The sequence below is a fragment of the Trachurus trachurus genome (assembly GCF_905171665.1).
Source record: "Trachurus trachurus genome assembly, chromosome: 17".
Taxonomy (NCBI): domain Eukaryota; kingdom Metazoa; phylum Chordata; class Actinopteri; order Carangiformes; family Carangidae; genus Trachurus; species Trachurus trachurus.
The window spans coordinates 6,667,324-6,688,977 of NC_139900.1; the positions used below are offsets into that span (position 1 = coordinate 6,667,324).

Here is a 21,654-nt window from a genome sequence, read left to right on the forward strand (position 1 = left end):
TCAGTTTCCTCCTTCTCCATCTGTTTGGTGATGTTGCTCTAGTAGTTAACTCTTTATAGGGCGCTCATTTAAATTCACATTTTCAACCCTGGACCAAATCAAGGTCAGTGAAGTTACCTTCAAAGGTCATACTTTTTGCAAAGGGTGTAATAATATATATAGTAATAAAGTTAAATGAATATTTAATAATACATAAAAATGTGTAAAAAAAAAAACAACACAAAACATTCTTACATATTTATTTAAGAAAATAAAATAGTTGATATTATTATAAACATAATAATTGCAAAAAAACAAGTTACTAAATGTGGTCACTTACCTGATAAATAAATATTAAATATTAATCTGCAAAAACATAATTTTAGTCGTCTATTGTGGATTTAAACAAATAACTCTACACCAATATCTGGGCACCAAACTCCAACATGACAACACTTTTTAAATAACTTTATTCTATGTTTCTTTATGGGTTAATGGGTTATTTGGCTAATATATATATGACTATGTTTATGCTTTGTGATTGCTATTCTATTTTTGGCAACATTAGACATTATAAATAGGATTAAAGGGTGGGAATGGGAATGGGAAATGGGCAGGACTGGTGAAATAATATGAAATCATATGTCTACTAAATTAAACTAAATGTTCCTGTGCAGATAGTCGACATTATCAATCTGCAATTTTAATTGAATTTAATGTACCAACAGTTTCTGCTGAGACAAACCCAGATGTTTTAGATGCTACAACAGTTTGATTTTGTCCGTCTCTGAGCCGAGACGTTTCCTCATTGTCCTCGTCCTTCTCTTCAGCCACAGGATCCCTAAGGAGCAGTGGTGGCTGAAGCTCCGCCCCCTGATGAAGATCCTGGCCAAGTACAAGACGAGCTACGACGTGTCCGACTCGGGCCAGCTGGAGCACGTGGCCCGCATCCGGCCCAGAGAGACCAACACGTCGTCGGCCATCTGAACCGCCGCTGAACTGCCACCGACCGGAGACCAGCTTCACCCCCGAAAACACAAACCAGTGACGGCTGCTCACGCCACCACCACCACCGACCGATCGACCGACCGACTGACGGCTGATAAATTAAGATAGATTTGAAAATGTATTTGGTGAAATGAAGACGTTCTATTGTCCAGAGGAGCGGAGGGATCTTCAGATACCGACGTCCAATTGGAGGGCAGTTGTTTGGAGTAGAGCTCTTTATGTAGCTGGCAGCACTCACAGATTTTATAGATCCCCCAATCAAAATGATTATATACCTTATTAAATATATATATATGCATTCCTCATCATGTACTGTAAAAGTTCACGTTTTAGTCCTGCAAATGTAGTTTTATCTTTTTTTTTTTTTTAAAGGTACTTAGCAAACGCCTGGAGGTTGAGGATGGTGATGCGTTCAAAGTCCTGCTCCTGTCATATTTATTTTCTACAGCACTTTGAGCCCCATTGTTAATGTAATGTAACGTAAAGTCACGTAAAGTAACGTAATCTAATCCCCCCGAAGCTGCTTTTTCAAAGAGGAGGACCACACGCCGGCCGGCTGCCTGCCTGCCTGCCGACACCTTGACAACCGTCCATTGTGGCCTACACTAGGTCAACGGAGGCTTGGCTGTGTGTGTGTGTGTCCTGTCACCTGCTAACTAACTGTGTGTTTGAATGCGAGTGTGTGTCTGTGTGTGTGTGTGTTGTTGCCTTTGTGCCGTATCCACCCCGGGCTTCTTGTACGTGGCATCTTCCAGTGGTTAATTGTGAGTAGCGGATAATGTTGGAACCTGTGCGCAACATTAACTTTACTGTTCGTGCTGGCAGTGTGATGTGAGTGTCCAGAGTAATAAAGCATCTACTGTGTGGAAAACTGTCCCACGGCTCTGTGTTCATAATAATACTGATAATAACAATGGTAATGATTGTGGATAAAAATATTTTCTTTATAATAACTACACACTATTAAGCATTAAATACTGAATTTATAATTTATACAACAGTTAAACATGTTTTACTCATCATTGATAAGCACTAGCTTTATTTATAAACTACATACTAATGAGTATTCATGTGTTATAAATGAAGAATTCTGTATTTATTAATTCTTATAGTGTGTATTTATTATAAAGTTGTCTTTGTTGGTTAAAGTTTTAGATTTCTCTCTCAAAGCAGATCAATCATAAAGTATTTAAAACCACAAAAAATACATCAGACACTTTGATGTTATGACAAAAAGATTTTTTAAATGTTTCCGACTCCATGATCACAAAATATGATAAAGTTTAGTTTAGTTCATAAATATGTACATAACAGAATATGACAGAGAAAAGAGACTCATTCATGATTGAATCTCCTCCTCTTCCTCCTTTCAGTCTTTGCACTGTCAAACATCACAAGTCCAAGTTTCTCCATTAGAAAATACCTATCGATCATTTAACGATCCATGAAGGATCTTTCTTGATGGTGTCGTTCTCGGGGCCGATGATGGCGACGCCGCACGTCCTCTGACCGACGCTCAGGTACCTGCAGCACAACAACAACCACAGAAAAGGGTTAAAGGGTTAAAATCCTCATGATGTTAAAACATTATTCTTATTTCCCATATAACTATAGTAGTAGTGTGAGTTTCTTTTTGTACCTTTGGGCCACGTCCACCAGGTTTTCATGAGAGACGGCGAACAGCCTCTGTCTGTGATTCTGCTTCATCTCGTCTGTGACTCCACTGAGGAAACGACCCATCCCTGCAGCACAGACACAAACCAGGTTACTACAGGTTACACAGCAGAAAAGAAAAAAAAGTTTCTTCCACTAAAGCTATTACTCTGAACAAATCATTGATTGTTCGGTTAAAAAAAAAGTTGGAAAATAAACAACACCAAAAAAGTGGTTATTTAATTTACAATGAAACAAAAAAATTATAAACAGAATAAGAACTAAGGTACGACAGAGTATTAGGGCCACATTGAGAAAAAAAAAAAACACACAGACTTCAAGAATTAAAGCAGAAGTGAGTGATCCGGTCGTTTTCGCTAATGCTGCGTTCCAGGCAGGCTTTTGAAATCATAAATTACAGCTTCAAGTCACAACTTACGACTTTGTAGCGTTCCAGGTAACCCACTCGTGTTTTTCCGACCTGTTTTACCGGTGAAAGTCACTATAACGGCCACTCGTAACTTCCGACCCGTGAAATCGTACCAGTACGTCTTTTTGTACAGTCTATGTACCAGATCGAACTGGTACGACTTCACAGGTCGGAAAAAAACGAGTTTCCTTGAACGCACCATAACAGTCCTCGTCGCTACGTCGCCACATTCACGGCATCCCTTGGCTGCACACACAGCCCTGCATGCCGTTCTCTCTCCTCATTGGATAAAAACTGTAGGATACGATAAATGTTTTCTCCTCGGCTCAGAGCAGAGCAGAGGGACTGACAGACCCGTGATTCAGACCAAACACTCTATGTAAGTGATTGCTGTCGGAAGATATAACTATTTAAGACTTATATTAACACAAATATATCACTCACTTCTGCTTTAAGTCATAAATTTACGAGAATAAAGACGTAAATTTATGAGAATAAAGTCGTACATTTCATACGAGAATAAAGTCATAACATTACGAGAATAAAGTTGTAAATTTACGAGAATAAAGTTGTAAATTTACGAGAATAAAGTTGTAAATTTACGAGAAAAAAGTTGTAAATTTACGAGAATAAAGACGTAAATTTATGAGAATAAAGTCGTACATTTCATACGAGAATAAAGTCATAACATTACGAGAATAAAGTTGTAAATTTACGAGAATAAAGACGTAAATTTACGAGAATAAAGACGTAAATTTACGAGAATTAAGTCGTACATTTCATACGAGAAAAAAAGTCATAACACTACGAAGTTTGTGATTTTTTTTATTTGTCAATGTGGCCCTAATACTCTGTTGTACTAAGGAGAATAAAGCTGCTAAAACAAATTAAAACGTTTCTCTTTGAGGTTTTCTTCTGATACGTCAACACAAAGAGTCCAGAGAGAGAACAAACATTCAAGTATTTTTAATCTATAATAACAAGAGGAAAACTACTGCACACTGTCTAACTTACAGATGGTTTTAATAAGAGTTACATTCATGTTTCGGTCACAAAGACTTTCATTGGGTGATGTCATGTCATTATTTGTGTTGATTCAGAAGAAAACAAAATGTATAAATTAGTTTGTGTAACTTTTATTAAATCCATATGCAGTGTTTCATTTATAATACTAAAATAATAAAAGCTGTTTGCTCACCTTTGTGTGCGGGCGCCACCGGGGAGTCGACGGCGGAGAACACCGACAGCTTGGCCTCGTCGATGTCCTGCTGGGTGAACTGACCCGACTTGGCCCAGTCGACGCCTTTACGGAAAGCAGCCAGCGTCTGCACCGAGTGAGGATCCCTGAGGGACACGGAGACACGGAGACACGGAGATGTGGACACTCGTGACTGGAAACAAACGCTCGTTGAACGCGGTGGCGTAGTAACGGTCGGCTCACCTGTACGAGTAGAAGGAGAACAGACCGCCTCCTCCCATCCTGGCGCCGCCGCCGTAGGCCCCGCCTTTTTCTCTGATCTCTCCGTGGAGAAATTTGGCCGTCATCATCCTCGCCAAGATGCACAGACTGAGAGGGAACAAAAAACAGGGTATATACAGGAATCTTGAAGTTAATTTTAATACCTTTTTAAGACTTTTTCAAGACCTTCTCAATATTTTTCAATATCTCACTGCCACTTCAAGCTGTAACCATTTACATCAGTGACACTTTTAACTTAACAGTTTTATTTTAGTTTGTGATAAAGACTAAAATAGGTTAGGATAATAAATCAAAGGCAAAGTTTATCAAAAAAAAAAAAAAAAACATTGCTCCACTCTCGAAAAACAAAAACAACAATCTTCTTTTCTACTTTATGTACCGGTTCATCTTTGTTTTTTAATAAAATGAATAAATTCACACACTTTTACAATGTTTTTTAGGACTGAAACTCTTAAACAGCTAATTAAAAAAAATACCTTCAAAATTTAAGACTTTATAATGTTGTGAAAATACCTTTTAATACTTTTCAAGACCCCGCGGATACCCTGAAAAATACACATTTAGACCTTTCGTTTAGACGGCGACTGCGTTTTTGGGGCTCATAAAAAGGTGAAAGCTCCCTCCAGAGTGGAAATCTTAAAAACGCTCCACTGCCACATTCCCGTCTAAAGGGGAAAGAACTCAAAACTCTGCTCCGATCTGCTCACGTCGCGTACACGTTTACGTCGTTTCAGCAGTTCTACCGACTACCGACTCTTTACAGACAAAATTGTCAGTTTTTGTTCGCTTCGCCATGTTTTGGTTTTGATTCTCCATTCCGCGCTACCATGCACGCAGATTTCCCCCCAAAAAACGCTCATCTAAACGCGGAATAAAAAGCGAGAACGCAACGCCACTTTTGTGTTTGTCTGTTCAGATCGTTTCTGTGTAAACATACGTAGCCTTAAAGGGACAACGAGGAGTTTCTATTCGGTTATAAAAAAGTCTCATGTTAATGTGGATGAATCTCCGCTACCCACACTTGTTAATGGGCCCATTTTCGATAAATATATCGTTTTGTCTCTATTGTTATTTTGTTATTATTAGTGGTGGCGGAGATGCTGGTCGAGCCGACCAGCATTTCCTTCGTGGCGAGTCATGAGAATAACGCAGCCGAATCGCCGTTTATGGTCGGAACTACGACGGTATATGAACATCTTTGAACCTATGACTTTAATTATTGATGAATGAAAACATGAGTCTGTCTTGCGCCGGTCAAAGAATTTTACGGTGCGCGCGGAGGCTCATAAATGTAGTGTGAAAACGCTTCGCTTTTCCAAAACTCCTCGTTGTCCCTTTAAAAGGAAGGAAAAACACAGGAAACCCTGTGAACAATGTTTGAAACCTGTGAATATAGTGGTTTGGTACCTGGTGTGGTCCTGGTGGGAGAACGGCACCGTGCGGATCGTCTCGCTGACGAAGTTGATGGGGAAAGGCATCTGGAAGAACGTCTTCATCTGACAGGGCTGGAAGTTCAGCTCCTGCGGAGACAGAGAGAGACAACACAGTTAACGGACTGAAATAGGTGAGAAAAGATTAAAAAGTAGAATTTATAAGAAGGATGTTGAATTTGTATGAAATGTTTGGAAAATTGCTTGAATGTTTGAAGATTAGTGTGAAAAAATTAACAGGATGACTGGTGGGTTTAACTGTTTAATTGAAGACTTCCCTCAACCTCCACGGGAAAAAACTACTTTCTGTTTCTTCTTGTCCTTCTGTCTTCCTCCTCCTGTATCATTTCATTTCTTCTGTTTATCGTCATTTATCAAGTGAAATGTACCAAAGTTCAACTGAACTCACAGAGATCAGCTTCCTGCTGGGTCCAGACTCGTCCAGAGGGTCCAGTGGTTTCTGTGTCAGAGGAGGAACAAACAGAATGAGGAAAAATGTATCATCTATAATTGATTGATTCATTACACTTTATTTATCCTCGAGGGGAAATTAGTTCATGACAGCAGCCTTAAGAAGAAGAAAAGCAGGACAAATTATACAAAGAATAAAAATACACAATTCATAAAAAATACTTTAAAAGAAGAAGATGCTACTGTGCTCTCTGTCTGTCTGCTGGGCAAAATAAGAGATTAAAAAGCTTGCTGGTAGACAAATAAATAAAATAAAAACAATTTTAAAGTGCACAGGGATTTAAAAGTGCGACAGACATTATTATAAACACTGTGACGTGGTGAAACAGCTGGAGCTTCACCTCAGTGATGCTGGGTCTGACAGGTCTGCGCTCCCTCTTGTTTTCAGCCACGTCCCTCATGAAACTCTCCAGCTGTGCGGCCGTGTCCGTCACCGCCTGTGGAGTGGCGTTCACTGCACATCTGGAACAAACACAGATTCAGATCCTTCGTTACAGGTCACGTCTACAGAGACAAGAGACAGGAAGTGAAGCGGAGTCGGACACCCGGCCACCAGCGGCGGTGACATCATCATCATCCCACCTCATGTTGTCTGGGTTGAGCAGATGCTTCTTGATCCTGGGTAACGTCCGGATGACTTGGCTCAGATCCGGCATCTCAGCGATTCTCTTCATAAACTTCACCTGACGATCGGAGAACAAACACAGACACATCAGCTACAGACACAACCACAGACAGGCTGGACAGTTTGGTTAAAGGCCCCATGGCATGAAAAATGTGATTGTGGTTATTTTTTGGTGCTTGGGGAGGTCTCTGGGCCACGTGTATACTGCCCCATGCATCAAACTGCTCATAAACGGAGAAACGCACACCGCCCATTTGTAGGAACTGTCTCTTTAAGACGAGCAGATAGCACTTCCTCCTTTCTGTGATGTCACACACAAGGTAACTCCACCCACCGTGACCAGTTGTTTTTTTTCAATTTTTATGAATGCAGCTTAGGTTTCAGTTACTTGCCTGTGATTGGCCCGACCACATGCCACTCAAAAACAGTGAGCCAATCAGAGGAGAGTTTCTTATTCTCTCTTCTGATTGGCCAAATGACCTGTGCCTGCTAGAGATCCAGAAAGAGGCAACAGAAAGGGGCAGTAGAAACGATATTAAGCAGATCACAGGTACTCAAAACCAATGATACATCTTGTTAGGGATATCAGCAGGTAAATAAACCCAGAGAAAAGTGCACAGCATGGGGCCTTTAACATGACATGTTCACTTTGTGTTGATCATGTTTTCAACCTTCAGGAGGATTCCTCTCCTCCATCAGCTGCTTTTCTTTTTCTTTCATCGTTGTCGGATTCAATATGAAGTGGTGATGTCACCAGTCTGCACTAATCAGGGGTTATCAACTATTTTTATTACAGTAGACAGTTGTTTTACAGGACCTGTTCCTGCCTCCACCTCTGAAGTGAACTATGGTTGTGTAAATCAATCCACACGTAGGTGGCTGAAGTCCTAGACCTATTAAACCGATTAAAGTTTGGATGTTATTATTGAAAAAAAAAGTGTTTCTAATGAAAGAATAAGAAAGATAATCTATGATTTATTCTCTGCTTTCTCAGAGAAATGTCAGACTATTCCTTTAAATGTGAATTCAAACGGTCAATGTAGTCATCAAAACTATGCTCTAAAATTGAATATTTTCATGTATTATGCCACAGAATTGTGGGAAATGCACTTTAAACACAATTCTGGTGAAGCATGTTTTATTGCCACTGACTATTAAAATTAAACCAAAGAAAGGTCGTCTGTGTTTTGGTGTTATTGCATTAACTATAATGGAGTCTCTTTGGTCTGTCCAAAATGAATCTCTCCCAAGGGAGACAATAAAGATTTATCTTATCTTATCTTAATTAGAAACTGTCTATTTTTTTGTTTGCCCCCTCTTCATACATGAAGCTTTTGTAGAATGTATCTTATCGGCAATACCACCTTTTATTTGGTATCGGATCAGAATGAAAATCAGTCGTATCACACGTCACTAATATGAAGAATCAAACCTCAATTACTAATTTCTGTGCTTTTCTAATTTTAATTTTCTTAACACCTCCATGTTTTCATTCATGACGTGGTCACATGATCATCATATGACATGATATCTCAGCCCAGCGGCCCTCGGGTACCTGCTCCATCCCGTTGAAGCTCTCCTGCAGGTCTCCGGCCGGGCTCAGGTGGCGGCCTGCACGTGTCATGGCGTACATGTGACCCGAGTACGAGATCCCGTTGGCCAACTCCTGCGCCGACGACATCACCAGCACTCGGAGGCGCTCCTCGTCGTCAAAGTGTGGGCTGACGGAAACACAGGGAAGCTTTATTAAAGGTATTTAATAATAATAAAAAAATCATCAGATAATAAAATACAATCGGTGATAGTGAGTGTGTCTGTGTGTGTGTTTGAGTGTGTACCTGTTGAATATGTCGCTCCACAGCTGAAACATGTGAGGGAGGTTCCTCTCCAGGCAGGAGGACACCAGGAGGACGCCCTGACACACACAACACAGGTCAACACACACACATATTCAGACTGTTTCTCCCAGCATGCACTGGGCCAACAGCGGGGAATCAAAGTGAACACAAACTTATGTTTTGTATAATTTGTCAAAAAAAGAAAAGATCCTTGTGTGCTCAATTTAGATCTGGTATTCTTCATCTTCATGTTGAGACAGGCAAATGTGTCGGCACAGCAGAAGACGACAGAATTTGTACTTTGTGTGACGTCCAAGAGGTAGAGAATGAAATTCATTTGGTGTTATACCGTCCTTTCTATGACTTCATAAGACAAAAACTGTTTAGTAAGGTAGATCCAAATAACGAATGTGTGTGGTTGGACGATGCTGAGAAGCTTTTTATTTCTCTACCTTGCACAAGGTATGTGAATATTATTTCTTTACTTTGTTTAAATTACTTGGTAGGTCAAGGTGAGGTCATGTTATAAGCCTTTCGGGTTTCAGACCTCACCAGCACATTTTTTTTTTCATATCTTTCTCACTAGTAAGAGAGATAAGTAAATGTTTTTGTTCTATTTTATATGTGCAAATAAATAAAGTCTAAAAAAAGTCTAAAACATGTTTTTCAGTTGAAAATATTTGCATTTTCTTTATTTCTTGAAAAGGCCTGGGCAATGAGATGAAGAGCGACTTACAGATGAGTAATCTTTAGTTGTTTATTTATGTGTGGCACTTGTGTGGCGGGTAATACCAACAGGAAGGACTGTGTCGTTTTAGATTTGTCAGTAAATGTGTCTTGTAATCCCACAATGGTGGCATGACACGAAAATATATATTTATTCATTCATGGTAGAGTTTCCTGATGTGCAGCGGCGACCTAGGACTCGGTGCTGACCTGCTCGTACATGTCCAGGTGGGAGGAGTCGGGGATGACCTGGGGGGAGATAGACATGCCCCCGGTCCTCAGGTCCATCTGCTGCGCCTGCTGCCTGTAGTCCAGACCTCCAGAGCCCATCCTGAACACCAGAGACACAAACACTGAGCTGGAGAACGTCTGTCTCAACTAGGGATGTCACGATTACTTGTTTTCACAATTAATCATGGTATTAAATGCCACAATTAATTGATCGCAAAGATCCCTAAATACCGTCACTTTCCAAAAAAAAGATAATGTATGAACCATGTTGGCAGATGTGTGCCAAAATAAAGGTAAATGCACAGATACTGGTCCATTTAACTAACGTAACATTGAATTGGTGGGAATTTAAATGCTAGAGTGTCATTTGCAATAAAAAAAAAAAAAAAGATTAAATTAACTTCAACATTTGGTATAGATGACAATTAATGACTTGAATATTTCAAACACTTCCCCTGGCGGATTAATAATTGGTCATATTTTAACTCATTGAGTGCCAACCACGTAATTTCTCGTTTTTCGTTCCCATGCGTTGAGTGCCAAAAACGAGATTTTTCGTTTTTTGCTTTTTTTTTAAATTATGAAAATAGACACTTTAATACACATTATATGTACATTTGGGGACTCTACGACGAGGAGAACTGAAATAGATGACGATCAAAGTCACATGACAGCTCATGATCTGGAAGTTTTTATCATAACTCAGCTTCTGCAAACGGAGTTCTGCATGCAGATGCAGCGCAGCTGCTCCGCTGCTGCTCTGCTCTCACCCGCGAGGCTGCAGCAGCTCGAGCTGCTCGGAGCAGAAACAGGAAGCTCTCAGCCGACTGTCCCGCCCGGTCTTCATCTGGAGCAACACCGTGTCCTCCCCAAAGTCCCCCCGCGGTAAAATCTGATGGTCTCTGGACCAAAGCAGACCGGCATCACCGACCCGAACCACAGAAGGACCGCGACCACCGGGGGGGCCGGTGTTCCCGAGCCGCGGTGGCCGACTGACCCTCACGTTCCGCGGCGAGAGGCTGTGACACGGCACGGTGCGTCTGTGTTATTGTTGTTTAGTGGCGCCCCCCCCGCCCCCACTGGTGGTTTTGTGAATAGAACAATTGTTGTATATATTTATCTTATACGAGCCCTTTGATCCAGAAATGCGAGTGTCAGAAGAGCGACAGACACAAACAGAGCACCTTTCATAAAAGACGCTCTATCTCCTTTTCTAGAAAAAAAGGAGGGATTTTGGTGAAACCCAGCCATGTTTAGCTTGACTTTTCTCAGGAACGGAGGCACGTAGAAACAAACGGTTTGTGGCCACTTGAAGCATAAAGTTAAACCTTTCAATTGAGCCACAGTATGTGTTGGTGGCAATAATATAGAATACACTATGGCTCTACATAAAAAGTCAAAAATGGTCTAAATTGCCGGTACACTTGACTAAAACTTTGGAAAGGAGCGCGGCACTCAATGAGTTAATAGATATTTAAAATATTTTATAATTAGTAATGTATATTTTAACTATATTTGATTTTACACATTAAAGTGTTGTGAAATTAATTAATGCATAATAATCGTGATAATCGTAATACCGTGATTATTTCTCTGACAATAATCGTACCAAGAAAATCTATAAAGGTGACATCCCTAGTTTCAACCCTGAGGAGACGTCTCCTCCAGATGAACTCACCTGGTGATGACGCTGCAGAAGAGCGGGACATAGAGCCGCAGGTCCTCGGGTAACGTGTTGAGGCTGCACATGGCTCTGAAGTAGACCAGGCCGTTGGTGGGCTGCTCACAGAACTGCACGGGGACGCCGCCTGAGGACAACCAGGAGAGGAGAGGACAGACTGTCAGAAACTCCTCCTGCTGTGATCGCTGTGCAACCGTCACATTAACGTCAGCCGTCGTGCCGTACCTGCAGAGCCCATCTGGACGGCAGTGAAGGGGATCGTGGGCTCGATGTCGGACACTTTGAGTGCAGGCAGACAGGAGGCGTCCTGGGTTTTACTCTGAACCGCCAGCAGCTCCAGACCTGCAGGAGGACGTCAAACCTTCATTTTCTAAAACTCATGTTTACTTTAGTCATGTAGTGAATATCAGACTCTGTAACTCAGTGTTCGGGACCCCACGTGGGGTCGCCTGAAATTCTAATGGGGTCGCCTGAAATGTCTAGTAATTGATGAAAAAAAGAAAAATACTGATAAAAATACTTTTTAAAATAATTATTACTCTTTTTAAAATTATGATTAAAAACACCACACACAATCTTAAAGGGACAACGAGGAGTTTTGGAAAAGCGAAGCGTTTTCACACTACATTTATGAGCCTCCGCGCGCACCGTAAAATTCTTTTGACCGGCGCAAGACAGACTCATGTTTTCATTCATCAAGAATTAAAGTCAGAGGTTCAAAGAGGTTCACATTCCGTCGTAGTTCCGACCATAAACGGCGATTCAGCTGCGTTATTCTCATGACTCGTTGCGAAACCGAAAGTAAAAAACGCTGGTCGGCTCGCCCAGCATTTCCGCCACCACTAATAATAACAAAATAACGATAGAGACAGATCGATATATTTATCGAAAATGGGCCCATTAACAAGTGTGGGTAGCGGAGATTCATCCACATTAACGTGAGACTTTTTTATAACCGAATAGAAACTCCTCGTTGTCCCTTTAAACAACTTTATTCTATACTTTAACTTTCTTGAATATAAATTGAGTTCAAATAAAATGCAGCATAAAACAATATTTGAGCTGGCCCAAGAAAAAAATTGGGGTCGCCAAAAATTTGGGATTGGGAACCACTGCTGTAACTGAAGACCACATCATCCTCATGCAGAACGGTGACTGAACTTGGCTGATGACACTTGTTACTTTCAGACATTTTCTACTGTGAGACACTTTCTGTGAGTCCTTGAAATTAATTGTGGTTAAATGACTATGAACTGATGATTTGAATTAATCTTCAGAAAGTTTCTCCCACCTGAATTCAATGTAGTTAAAGGTGTACAGAAATGGCCGTTTGTCCTGTTTGTCGCGCCGAGTTGTCACGAGCTGCAACACGAGTTTACCCGAGTGAGGAAAACGAATTTGATTGGTCGTTATCGAGCGGGCGGGATATTCAAAGCTTGGGGCGAGCCCGAGCTCCGTGTGTGTGTGCGTGTCTCAGACGTTGAATGACGGATTACGGATCCAATATCAGTGGCTGGTAAATCGTGTACAGGCTGACGTATAATCCGTGCGCCTGCATTATCCAATGCGAAAAAAAAAATACACACTTTCATCCCGGATTTACTCAAAAATAGAATTTTGCACAAAGTTTGGCCTACAACGTCTGAAAGATGAGTTATCACATTAATTTTATCACCCAAAGTGGGCTCAAATTCAATTTTCTTTTCTGTACACCTTTAAGAGAACAAGTGACCAATCAGGAGCTCAGAGAGTAAATTTGTGATATGTGAGGTGAGGAAATTCATCAGTGTGGTGGTGGTCGTTACCTTTCTCGTAGATCTCCTTCTTGTCGCCGTCGGTCAGAGCCTGGATCTTCTTCTGCAGCTTCTCCTCCTCGGCCTGGGCCTGTTTCTCCAGGTACGAGTCGTCTGGGCTCATGGACAGCGTCAGTCTGTGGCTGTTCTCCTGGGAACACGACAACGTCAATCAGCATCAAAGGTGAAGGAGCTGATGTGAACTCCTTCCTGTCAGAGCTCATAGAAACCAGCTCCACAGAGGAGCTTGACCTCTGACCTCTGAGGATCCGTAGAGACAGGAGAGTTTCCCCTGGAGGCATCAGAACAACTTCACATCAAGACTTTGTGATGTGTTTTCCTCCCTGAAGCTGCGGGAGCATCTTCACCCAACAACAACATGGAGCTGTGACGGCGGCTCTGAAGGTTTTTATTCCTTTAAAAATATCATTTTAAATGCCACACTCTCAGTACGCATCGTTTCCCCAGAGATCCTGCCATCACTTCAACCTCCCAGCCACAGGGACGTGACCTTACACTGGTTCAGCTAATAAGAGATGTGTATTTAAGGGGTGGGGTGGGTTTGAACATGCAATACTGTGACTACCTCTAAAGACTATCCTGTACACTTGTCAATACCATAGACTGTAAAAAGAATGGACGTAGCGTCCGTGACGTCACCCATTGGTTTGGGGGAGTCTGTTTTGTGCCGCTACTACGGGGGTTTGAGCCGCGCCATGTTGGATTCTACTTGCCATATTTGGAGCGGTGCGGCCGTTGGCCGGCCGAGAGCCCGCCCACTGGCCTCGTAGCAGCGGTCGCCGGACCTGTCACTCAACGGTTCTGCGCCCTGATTGGCCAGAACTTTAACCCTAATAATAGTAAAACGGTAGAGTTTAAAAAAAATTCACCCCCCTCAGAGTGTGTGCGGGGGTAGAAACTATCGATTGAGACCAAAAAAATAAAATGTACCAGGCTGTAAATATGTTTTTTTAAGCTGTAAAATCGGCTATTTTAACATGGGGCTCGATTGGAGTTGCTCCCTTCTGGAGCCAGCCCCCAGCGACAGCCGGGGGGATTGCAGCTTTTTGAATGCGGAAGTGAGCTTCACTTCTCAGACCGACAACTGCCCCCTTGGTCAATACCTGCGTAAAAATCAATAAAAAGAATTTGAAAAGAAAGAAAGAGATGTGTATTTGTTGGCAGGATTACACAAAAAGTCCAGAACATATTTGTACCAAACTCATTGGAGGGATGTGGGACAGATGAGGAAGGAGCTCATTCAACATCTCTGTTAGTTTCTCAGGACATTATGTAAAACTCATATTATTTATTATGTTTTAAGAGAATTTAGAGGATTAGATAGATTAACTCATTGAGTGCCAACCACGTAATTTCTCGTTTTTCGTTCCCATGCGTTGAGTGCCAAAAACGATAACGATTTTTCGTTTTTTGCTTTTTTTTTAAATTATGAAAATAGACACTTTAATACACATTATATGTAAATTTGGGGACTCTACGACGAGGAGAACTGAAATAGATGACGATCAAAGTCACATGACAGCTCATGATCTGGAAGTTTTTATCATAACTCGGCTTCTGCAAACGAGTTCTGCATGCAGATGCAGCGCAGCTGCTCTGCTCTCACCTGCGCTGCTGCTCCAGCTGCTCGAGCTGCTCGGAGCAGAAACAGGAAGCTCTCAGCCGACAGTCCGCCCGGTCTTCAGCTGGAGCAACACCGTGTCCTCCCCAAAGTCCTCCCGCGGTAAAATCTGATGGTCTCTGGGCCAAAGCAGACCGGCATCACCGACCCGAACCACAGCAGGGCCGCGACCACCGGCGGGACCGGTCTTCCCGAGCCGCTGTGGCCGACAGACCCTCACGTTCCGCGGCGAGAAGCTGTGACACGGCACGGTGCGTCTGTGTTATTGTTGTTTAGTGGCGCCCCCCCCGCCCCCGCTGGTGGATTTGTGAATAGAACAACAATTGTTGTGTATATTTATCTTATACGAGCCCTTTGATCCAGAAATGCGAGTGTCAGAAGAGCGACAGACACAAACAGCGCACCTTTCATAAAAGACGCTCTATCTCCTTTTCTAGAAAAAAAGGAGGGATTTTGGTGAAACCCAGCCATGTTTAGCTTGACTTTTCTCAGGAACGGAGGCACGTAGAAACAAACGGTTTGTGGCCATTTGAAGCATTAAGTTAAACCTTTCAATTGAGCTACAGTATGTGTTGGTGGCAATAATTAAGCAATATCACACAAGAGGGAGTGCTGTTGTACTGTATATCAGCACGGGTGTGATTCGGTCGTAGGCACGAGGCCGCAGGCCGAGTGCCGCAGATAATCACACCGTGTCGCAGTGCTGTTATACTGTATATCAGCACTCATGGAACGTCTCTTGTCCAATCAAATTGCTCGGTTGTGACCGGTCGGAACTAACTGTTGTATAATATAGAATACACTATGGCTCTACATAAAAAGTCAAAAATGGTCTAAATTGCCGGTACACTTGACTAAAACTTTGGAAAGGAGCGTGGCACTCAATGAGTTAAGAAATTGATTTTAATATATATTATCACATTTCATCCGTTTTCATTTTTCTCTTATAAGATTTAAACAGACGTGTGTAGGACTGTTCATCTTTTGGTATGAGCTCTACTTCTCCTCTCTTATACAGTACTTACATCTGTACAAGAGACACACAAACACACACATACAGTATATATAATGAGTCCAGCTTCACTCACCTTGAAGTAGTGTTTGACTTTGTCCTGGAGAAAACGAGGGTTTTGTGCCAGGGCCTGTCTGAACTCTGCAACACTGTCGCTGATCTGCAGCAGCTGCACAGGGTCGCCGTCGTGGTTCCACGATGAAGCTATGTACTAGAAAACACACACACACACAAACTGAGAGTGAGGAAACCAATGTGTAAAAAAACTGCACCTCAACACATTATAATACCTCATAAACACATGTTTCTTCCCATTTCACAGACAAATTCAAACAGCATGAAAGACCAGTTGTCTACTTTATTCAATCTTGAATTTTTAATTATTGTTATATGTGTCTGACCTAACATTTTAAACACACAGGAAGGTTTCTAAAGCTACAATAACATCCAACAGAAGAACCTAGCAGACTAACTGCTCTGTGGATATGAGGGTATCTGTGGACACGATGGTCTCCCAGGACAGAAACGACGAACCGAACTCACCGAGGCCAGCGACAGACCGAAGTTGGTGGACTGGTGTTTCATCTGGATCTCGATCTTATGGAGCAGAGCCTCGATTCTCTCCTCCTCAAACCCGCTCCTGTGATGGACGACAGGTAGAAACCACTCTATTATAATGAGGAAACTTTTCTCTGCTGCCTCACGTCACAGTAACACTGACCAGTAGATAAGCTCAACTTCTGTGATCCATCACTCAGTCAGTAGTGAAGGAATGCATTAGACGATTAAAAAAAAGTTAAACACGCCAAGTGGTGGTGAAGCTGCAAAAACAAAATGTTAGTCTGTTTTAACATGACTGGTATAAAATAAATGTTGATTTCTCTTCCTTTTGTTCTTTCTGTGACCACTGTGTTGATCATGAACTGGGACGATAATGCTGCCTTTGTATTTTTATGTTTGTGTGTTGCTGTGTTGATCTACTGTAAATCAAAGGCAACGTAACTGATTTACTTTCAGCTTTATAATAATAATAATATTAATAATAATAATAATAATAATAATAACAATAATAATAATAATAATGCTGCCTTTGTAAAAGTAAGTCTGTTTAATCAGTGTGTTTACACCTTCATCAGAACAACATCTCTGTGTCAGAGCAGATGTGTCAAATAAATAAACCCGGCTTTAAAGCAGAAGTAAGTGATATATTTGTGTTAATATAAGTCTTAAATAGTTAAATCTTCCGACAGCAATCACTTACATAGAGTGTTTGGACTGAAACACGGGTCTGTCAGTCACTCTGCTCTGCTCTGAGCCGAGGAGAAAACATTTATCGTATCCTACAGTTTTTATCCAATGAGGAGAGAGAACGGCATGCAGGGCTGTGTGTGCAGCCAAGGGACGCCGTGAATGTGGTGACGTAGGGACGAGGACTGTTATGGTGCGTTCAAGGAAACTCGTATTTTTCCGACCGTGAAGTGGTACCAGTTCGATCTGGTACGAGTTCACCGGTCAGAAGTTACGAGTGGCCGTTATAGTGACTTTCACCGGTAAAACAGGTCGGAAAAACACGAGTGGGTTGCCTGGAACGCTACAAAGTCGTAAGTTGTGACTTGAAGCTGTAATTTACGATTTCAAAAGCCTGCCTGGAACGCAGCATTAGCGAAAACGACCGGATCACTCACTTCTGCTTTAACTTTGAGCAGCTTTATGGGATGTTAATAAAGATTAAACCACTGAGCAGTGTGGGACTCACTCTATGATGTCATCGATGGTCTGGCTGATGATCTGTTTCACCCTCTCCGTGTCGTCCTCGGCCATCCCCTGCAGTCCGATGCTGAACGACGCCTCCTTGGTGCTGCCGTCGTATCTGCAGGAGAAGGACGTTTCCATTAGCTTTCCATAAAGACATTACTCTTTATTACTCAGTCAGTTTTTTATTTAGTTTTCCCACCCACACTGATAAAATCTAACTGTAACTGCTCAAAACTCATTGTGTTAGAGGTCTTGTTGTTGCTACTTTGGTGTGTACACACCCTACGACCGAGGAGAAGTCGGTTCCCAGCTTGGGTTCGATCAGAGCTTTGTAGAAGGGAGAGTTTGGTCCAGAGATCATCAGAGACGACAGCAGGCTGAGAGTGAAACCTTCAAACGTGTTGGTGATGCTGGACGGAGAAAAAAACAAAACATAATAAGAGCTCAGATGTTCAGGAATAAAAGAGCAGGATTAAAGCTTCAGTTTTAATAGAGAGCTGCTGCAATACGACTGTACGTGTCAGCAGGAAAGAGGAGGGGCTGAAGTGTGTGTGATCTTACTCTCCCAGCAGGTAGCTCACACACAGCGTGTTCTGCTTGGACGGATCCGGAGCCAGAGCGTCGGGGCTGCAGGTCACATGATCTTCTCTCTGTGGAAACCCAGGGAGCGCACGGTGAGACAGCGGGACTGACACAGACAGTCTGACAGGAGACATGCAGCACGTTGTCTCCTAGTCCTAGCATTTAGTTATTACGCTGCACACAACTGGAAGAAAACTACCAGCAGAACGGGAATCAGCCCCATTTTTTAAATCCAGGTTAAAAACATTTCTCTTTTCATGTTGAGCTCTTTTAAAGAACTTTCAATCTTAATCTTGGATTTGCACATTACTCCCTCTTAATTGTTTTAATACAAATCAATATTTCATGCTGCAAACTCATATTTTAAGCTCTATTTTAGTCTAGTTTTTTTTATATCATTATTCTTTTCTCTCTTTTTTCTGTACTTTCTTTTATTCTTGCTTTTAATTGTATGTTTAATGTTACTATTTGGGGTTTTATTTAAATTTTTAAAAACAGCACATCGAGTTGCCCCTTGGTAGGAAATGTGTTCTATAAATAGAGCTGCCTTGCCTTGTTTAGTCTACTAGTCATTTCTAAAGGATTTTCAAAATAAAATGCTACAGGAGACCTCTGTCCCAGCAGACTGACTGACAACAGACAGGACTTGCTCCTTCACTGTTACAGTACTAAGTGTGACTGGTGGACGTACAGGACTGCTCCACTGCGGCTGGGACGGGACGGCCGTGTTCGGGTCGATGCGTTCAAACTTGGACAGAGCTTCGTCCTCGATCTGCTTCAGGTGCTGCTCCAGGGGCAAATCTCCATAAGTGAAGAACCTGGAAATGTTAAAAAAAAATGTCCACATTAAGCACTTTTCTGTTACTCCTCTCTAGTGCGCCTGAATGTGAAGGGTGTGTGTGAGTGTGTGTGTGTACCTGGCATTGCTGGGGTGGTAGTGTGTGGCGTGGAAGTGTTTGAGCTGCTCCCAGGTCAGGTCGGGGATGGCCAGAGGTTCTCCTCCCGACACCACAGAGTAGGTGTGGTCTGGGTACAGCTTGTTCTGGAGGTGCTGGGCGTACAGGCGCTCGTTGTCCGACTGGAACACACACACACACACACACACACACACACACACACACACACACACACACACACACACACACACACACACACACACACATATCTTTTGAATTCAGTGTTGTATTTAACATTCAGTACGTTTACATGTAGAGCTTAATCGAGCTATGCTCAAAATTCGATTTTGGTGTCAAGTCGGACTTCTGTCTTTGTCTCAATTTACATGCAACTGAGAAAACCGAATAACTGACGGGGTCCGCCCCCTCATGCGGCGTCACCCGTTGTTTCAGTGGGTTAATACGCCGCCTGTCCTGTTCACTTTTCTGTCACCTCGTAAAAAACTGAATATAAACAACTTAGTAAGCTTAATAATAAATTCTCAACTGCTGTTCCCGACCAGATGCGCCAGTCTGGGCCGGATTCACGCTGAGAATAGGATACAGGCTTCCTTTTATCATCTCTCTCTCTCTCTCTCTCTTTTTTTTTTAAATAAAACACTCTTGCTGGCCGCGCTGTGTGAAATGCATTAAATTGGCGCTGACGTTGGTTTTTTTTCTTTACTTTGCCTGGTTCGGGCGGCTTCTCTGCTCCACTTGGTGCCGTCTCGACTGTTGTGGAGCATGCGCACATGCATTGTCCAGCTTCAGTCCGACTATAGTGTATGCATGACGGAGAAAATCGAATTCCAATCGCATTATCTGGGTGTCTTAATCGAGTACATGCACTTCAGTTGTCCAGGTATAGTCGGATTAAGGCAATAATTCGTTTTTTTCAAGTGTCATGTCTTTTTTTTGTCTCAATTAAATAGTCTTCACTCAGTCGTTGCCATGGACCTGATCAAATGGGATGTAATTCAGAGTGTGATCTTAAAGGGAACCTATTATGCTTTTCCAGCTTTTCAGACTTTTATATATGTTTAAAATGTTGGATAATGGTTCTAGAGGCCGTGGAAGTGTCATATCCTGAGGTTAATGCATTTGGGGGTAAACCCTGCTAGATAATTGGGATTTCTCTGCACACCTGTTACACTCGGTTGCGCTGAGTTTTTTTTGACATGAGCTCGCGTCTACGTCATGGCGTGCCGGACTCCCCTACATGGTCATGCCGAGGTCTCTGCTCCAGCCGGCCCCGCCTCCTCCCATGCTGCTGTGTTGTGGCTGGTGTCACAGCGGAGAGCGGAGCGGACTACTTCCTGCTTCTTCCCTGCATGTTTTAGCGCTGTAGCGTCACTTTACTAAGTTTTATTTAGAAGTTTACGCCGACGTTTCATGTAAGTGAAGCTGTACCTGTGTGAGGAGCGACGTACCGCCGGGGCGACGTTGTTCGCCGGACCGACGTAACGCTGGACCGACGGAGCACCGGAGCTCTGGAGCTGCAGCGGCTCCTCACACAGGCAGAGCCCGTCTGCAGGCCTACTTGGCCGGGCAGGCGTCCGTGCTCATCGCGGTAGAGAAAACCATCGCTAATAAACATACCCGCGGGTTTTTTAGACGTTTACCGCCGTGTGGTTAGTCTATTTAGCAGAATGTTGGTCTCATTGATGAAATCTTGTGGCAGTTGAATTAGTTTGAATGAAAAGTGAAGCTGTGAGAAGGAGGAGGATAGAGAGGAGCAGTGCTGCGGAGCTCTGTAGTCTATGTGCACAAATCACCACATTTACATCAATAAATAACTGTTTTACAATGAACTGACCAGTCTGCATATATTTTTAATTTATTTTATATATTTATTTTTGCATTTTTATATTACATGTTACATGGTTACAGTAGCCTACATGGCAAAGACTACTCTATACCATCTTTGGTTAGGGTGAGACTAGGTCATGGGCACATTTCATTACACAATGTAGACTGGTCAGATGCAGACTGGAGATCTGGCAATTTGCCTACTGCAGATTTAGCTTTTGTTTGCACACTACATTTTGGCCAAATCAGTACTAGTAGTAGACATCGTCATGGTAACGCAATGCTGAGGGAGTGGTTCATTTGCATTTAAAGGGAGGGGCCACTGAAACAGACCGTTTTGCAAAGCCCTGTTTTTGAGAATGCTGTGATGTTTGATCTTTGGGTTATTTTGACCGAAGCACGTCACAGACATGTCTTTAAGACACCCAGGAACTATTTTAGTTGGTGCAAAAAGGAGCATAATAGGTCCCCTTTAAAGCTGCAGGTAGAGTTTATTTTTAAGCCCATTATGCTGAAGTCTACACACACACAAACACACACACAGTAAATGATAATAGATAAATGTGATGTATGT

General features: G+C 42.4%; 2 protein-coding genes across 2 annotated transcripts in view; one reads left to right on the forward strand and one right to left on the reverse strand.

Moving 5' to 3' along the window:
* Positions 1–1,696, forward strand: part of LOC311000285 (ATP-dependent 6-phosphofructokinase, platelet type-like) — a 40,717-nt gene extending 39,021 nt beyond the window's left edge. Inside the window, exon 22 of the mRNA XM_083990961.1 lies at positions 810–1,696. Coding sequence (XP_083847087.1) covers positions 810–966 — 157 coding nt within the window. The 3' untranslated portion in view covers positions 967–1,696. The remainder of the gene's footprint in view (positions 1–809) is intronic.
* Positions 1,697–2,247: 551 nt separating this feature from the next.
* Positions 2,248–21,654, reverse strand: part of pitrm1 (pitrilysin metallopeptidase 1) — a 38,674-nt gene continuing 19,267 nt past the window's right edge. Inside the window, exons 7-27 of the mRNA XM_083990947.1 lie at positions 19,254–19,414; positions 19,028–19,154; positions 18,316–18,404; positions 18,036–18,164; positions 17,756–17,869; positions 16,543–16,639; positions 16,076–16,210; positions 13,358–13,496; positions 11,778–11,894; positions 11,550–11,679; positions 9,851–9,971; positions 8,915–8,991; positions 8,632–8,797; positions 7,034–7,134; positions 6,793–6,913; positions 6,390–6,440; positions 5,958–6,070; positions 4,512–4,637; positions 4,269–4,414; positions 2,627–2,729; positions 2,248–2,511 (exon numbers count right to left, since the gene is read on the reverse strand). Of these exons, the coding sequence (XP_083847073.1) occupies positions 2,418–2,511; positions 2,627–2,729; positions 4,269–4,414; positions 4,512–4,637; positions 5,958–6,070; positions 6,390–6,440; positions 6,793–6,913; positions 7,034–7,134; positions 8,632–8,797; positions 8,915–8,991; positions 9,851–9,971; positions 11,550–11,679; positions 11,778–11,894; positions 13,358–13,496; positions 16,076–16,210; positions 16,543–16,639; positions 17,756–17,869; positions 18,036–18,164; positions 18,316–18,404; positions 19,028–19,154; positions 19,254–19,414 (2,457 nt within the window). The 3' untranslated portion in view covers positions 2,248–2,417. The remainder of the gene's footprint in view (positions 2,512–2,626; positions 2,730–4,268; positions 4,415–4,511; positions 4,638–5,957; positions 6,071–6,389; positions 6,441–6,792; positions 6,914–7,033; positions 7,135–8,631; positions 8,798–8,914; positions 8,992–9,850; positions 9,972–11,549; positions 11,680–11,777; positions 11,895–13,357; positions 13,497–16,075; positions 16,211–16,542; positions 16,640–17,755; positions 17,870–18,035; positions 18,165–18,315; positions 18,405–19,027; positions 19,155–19,253; positions 19,415–21,654) is intronic.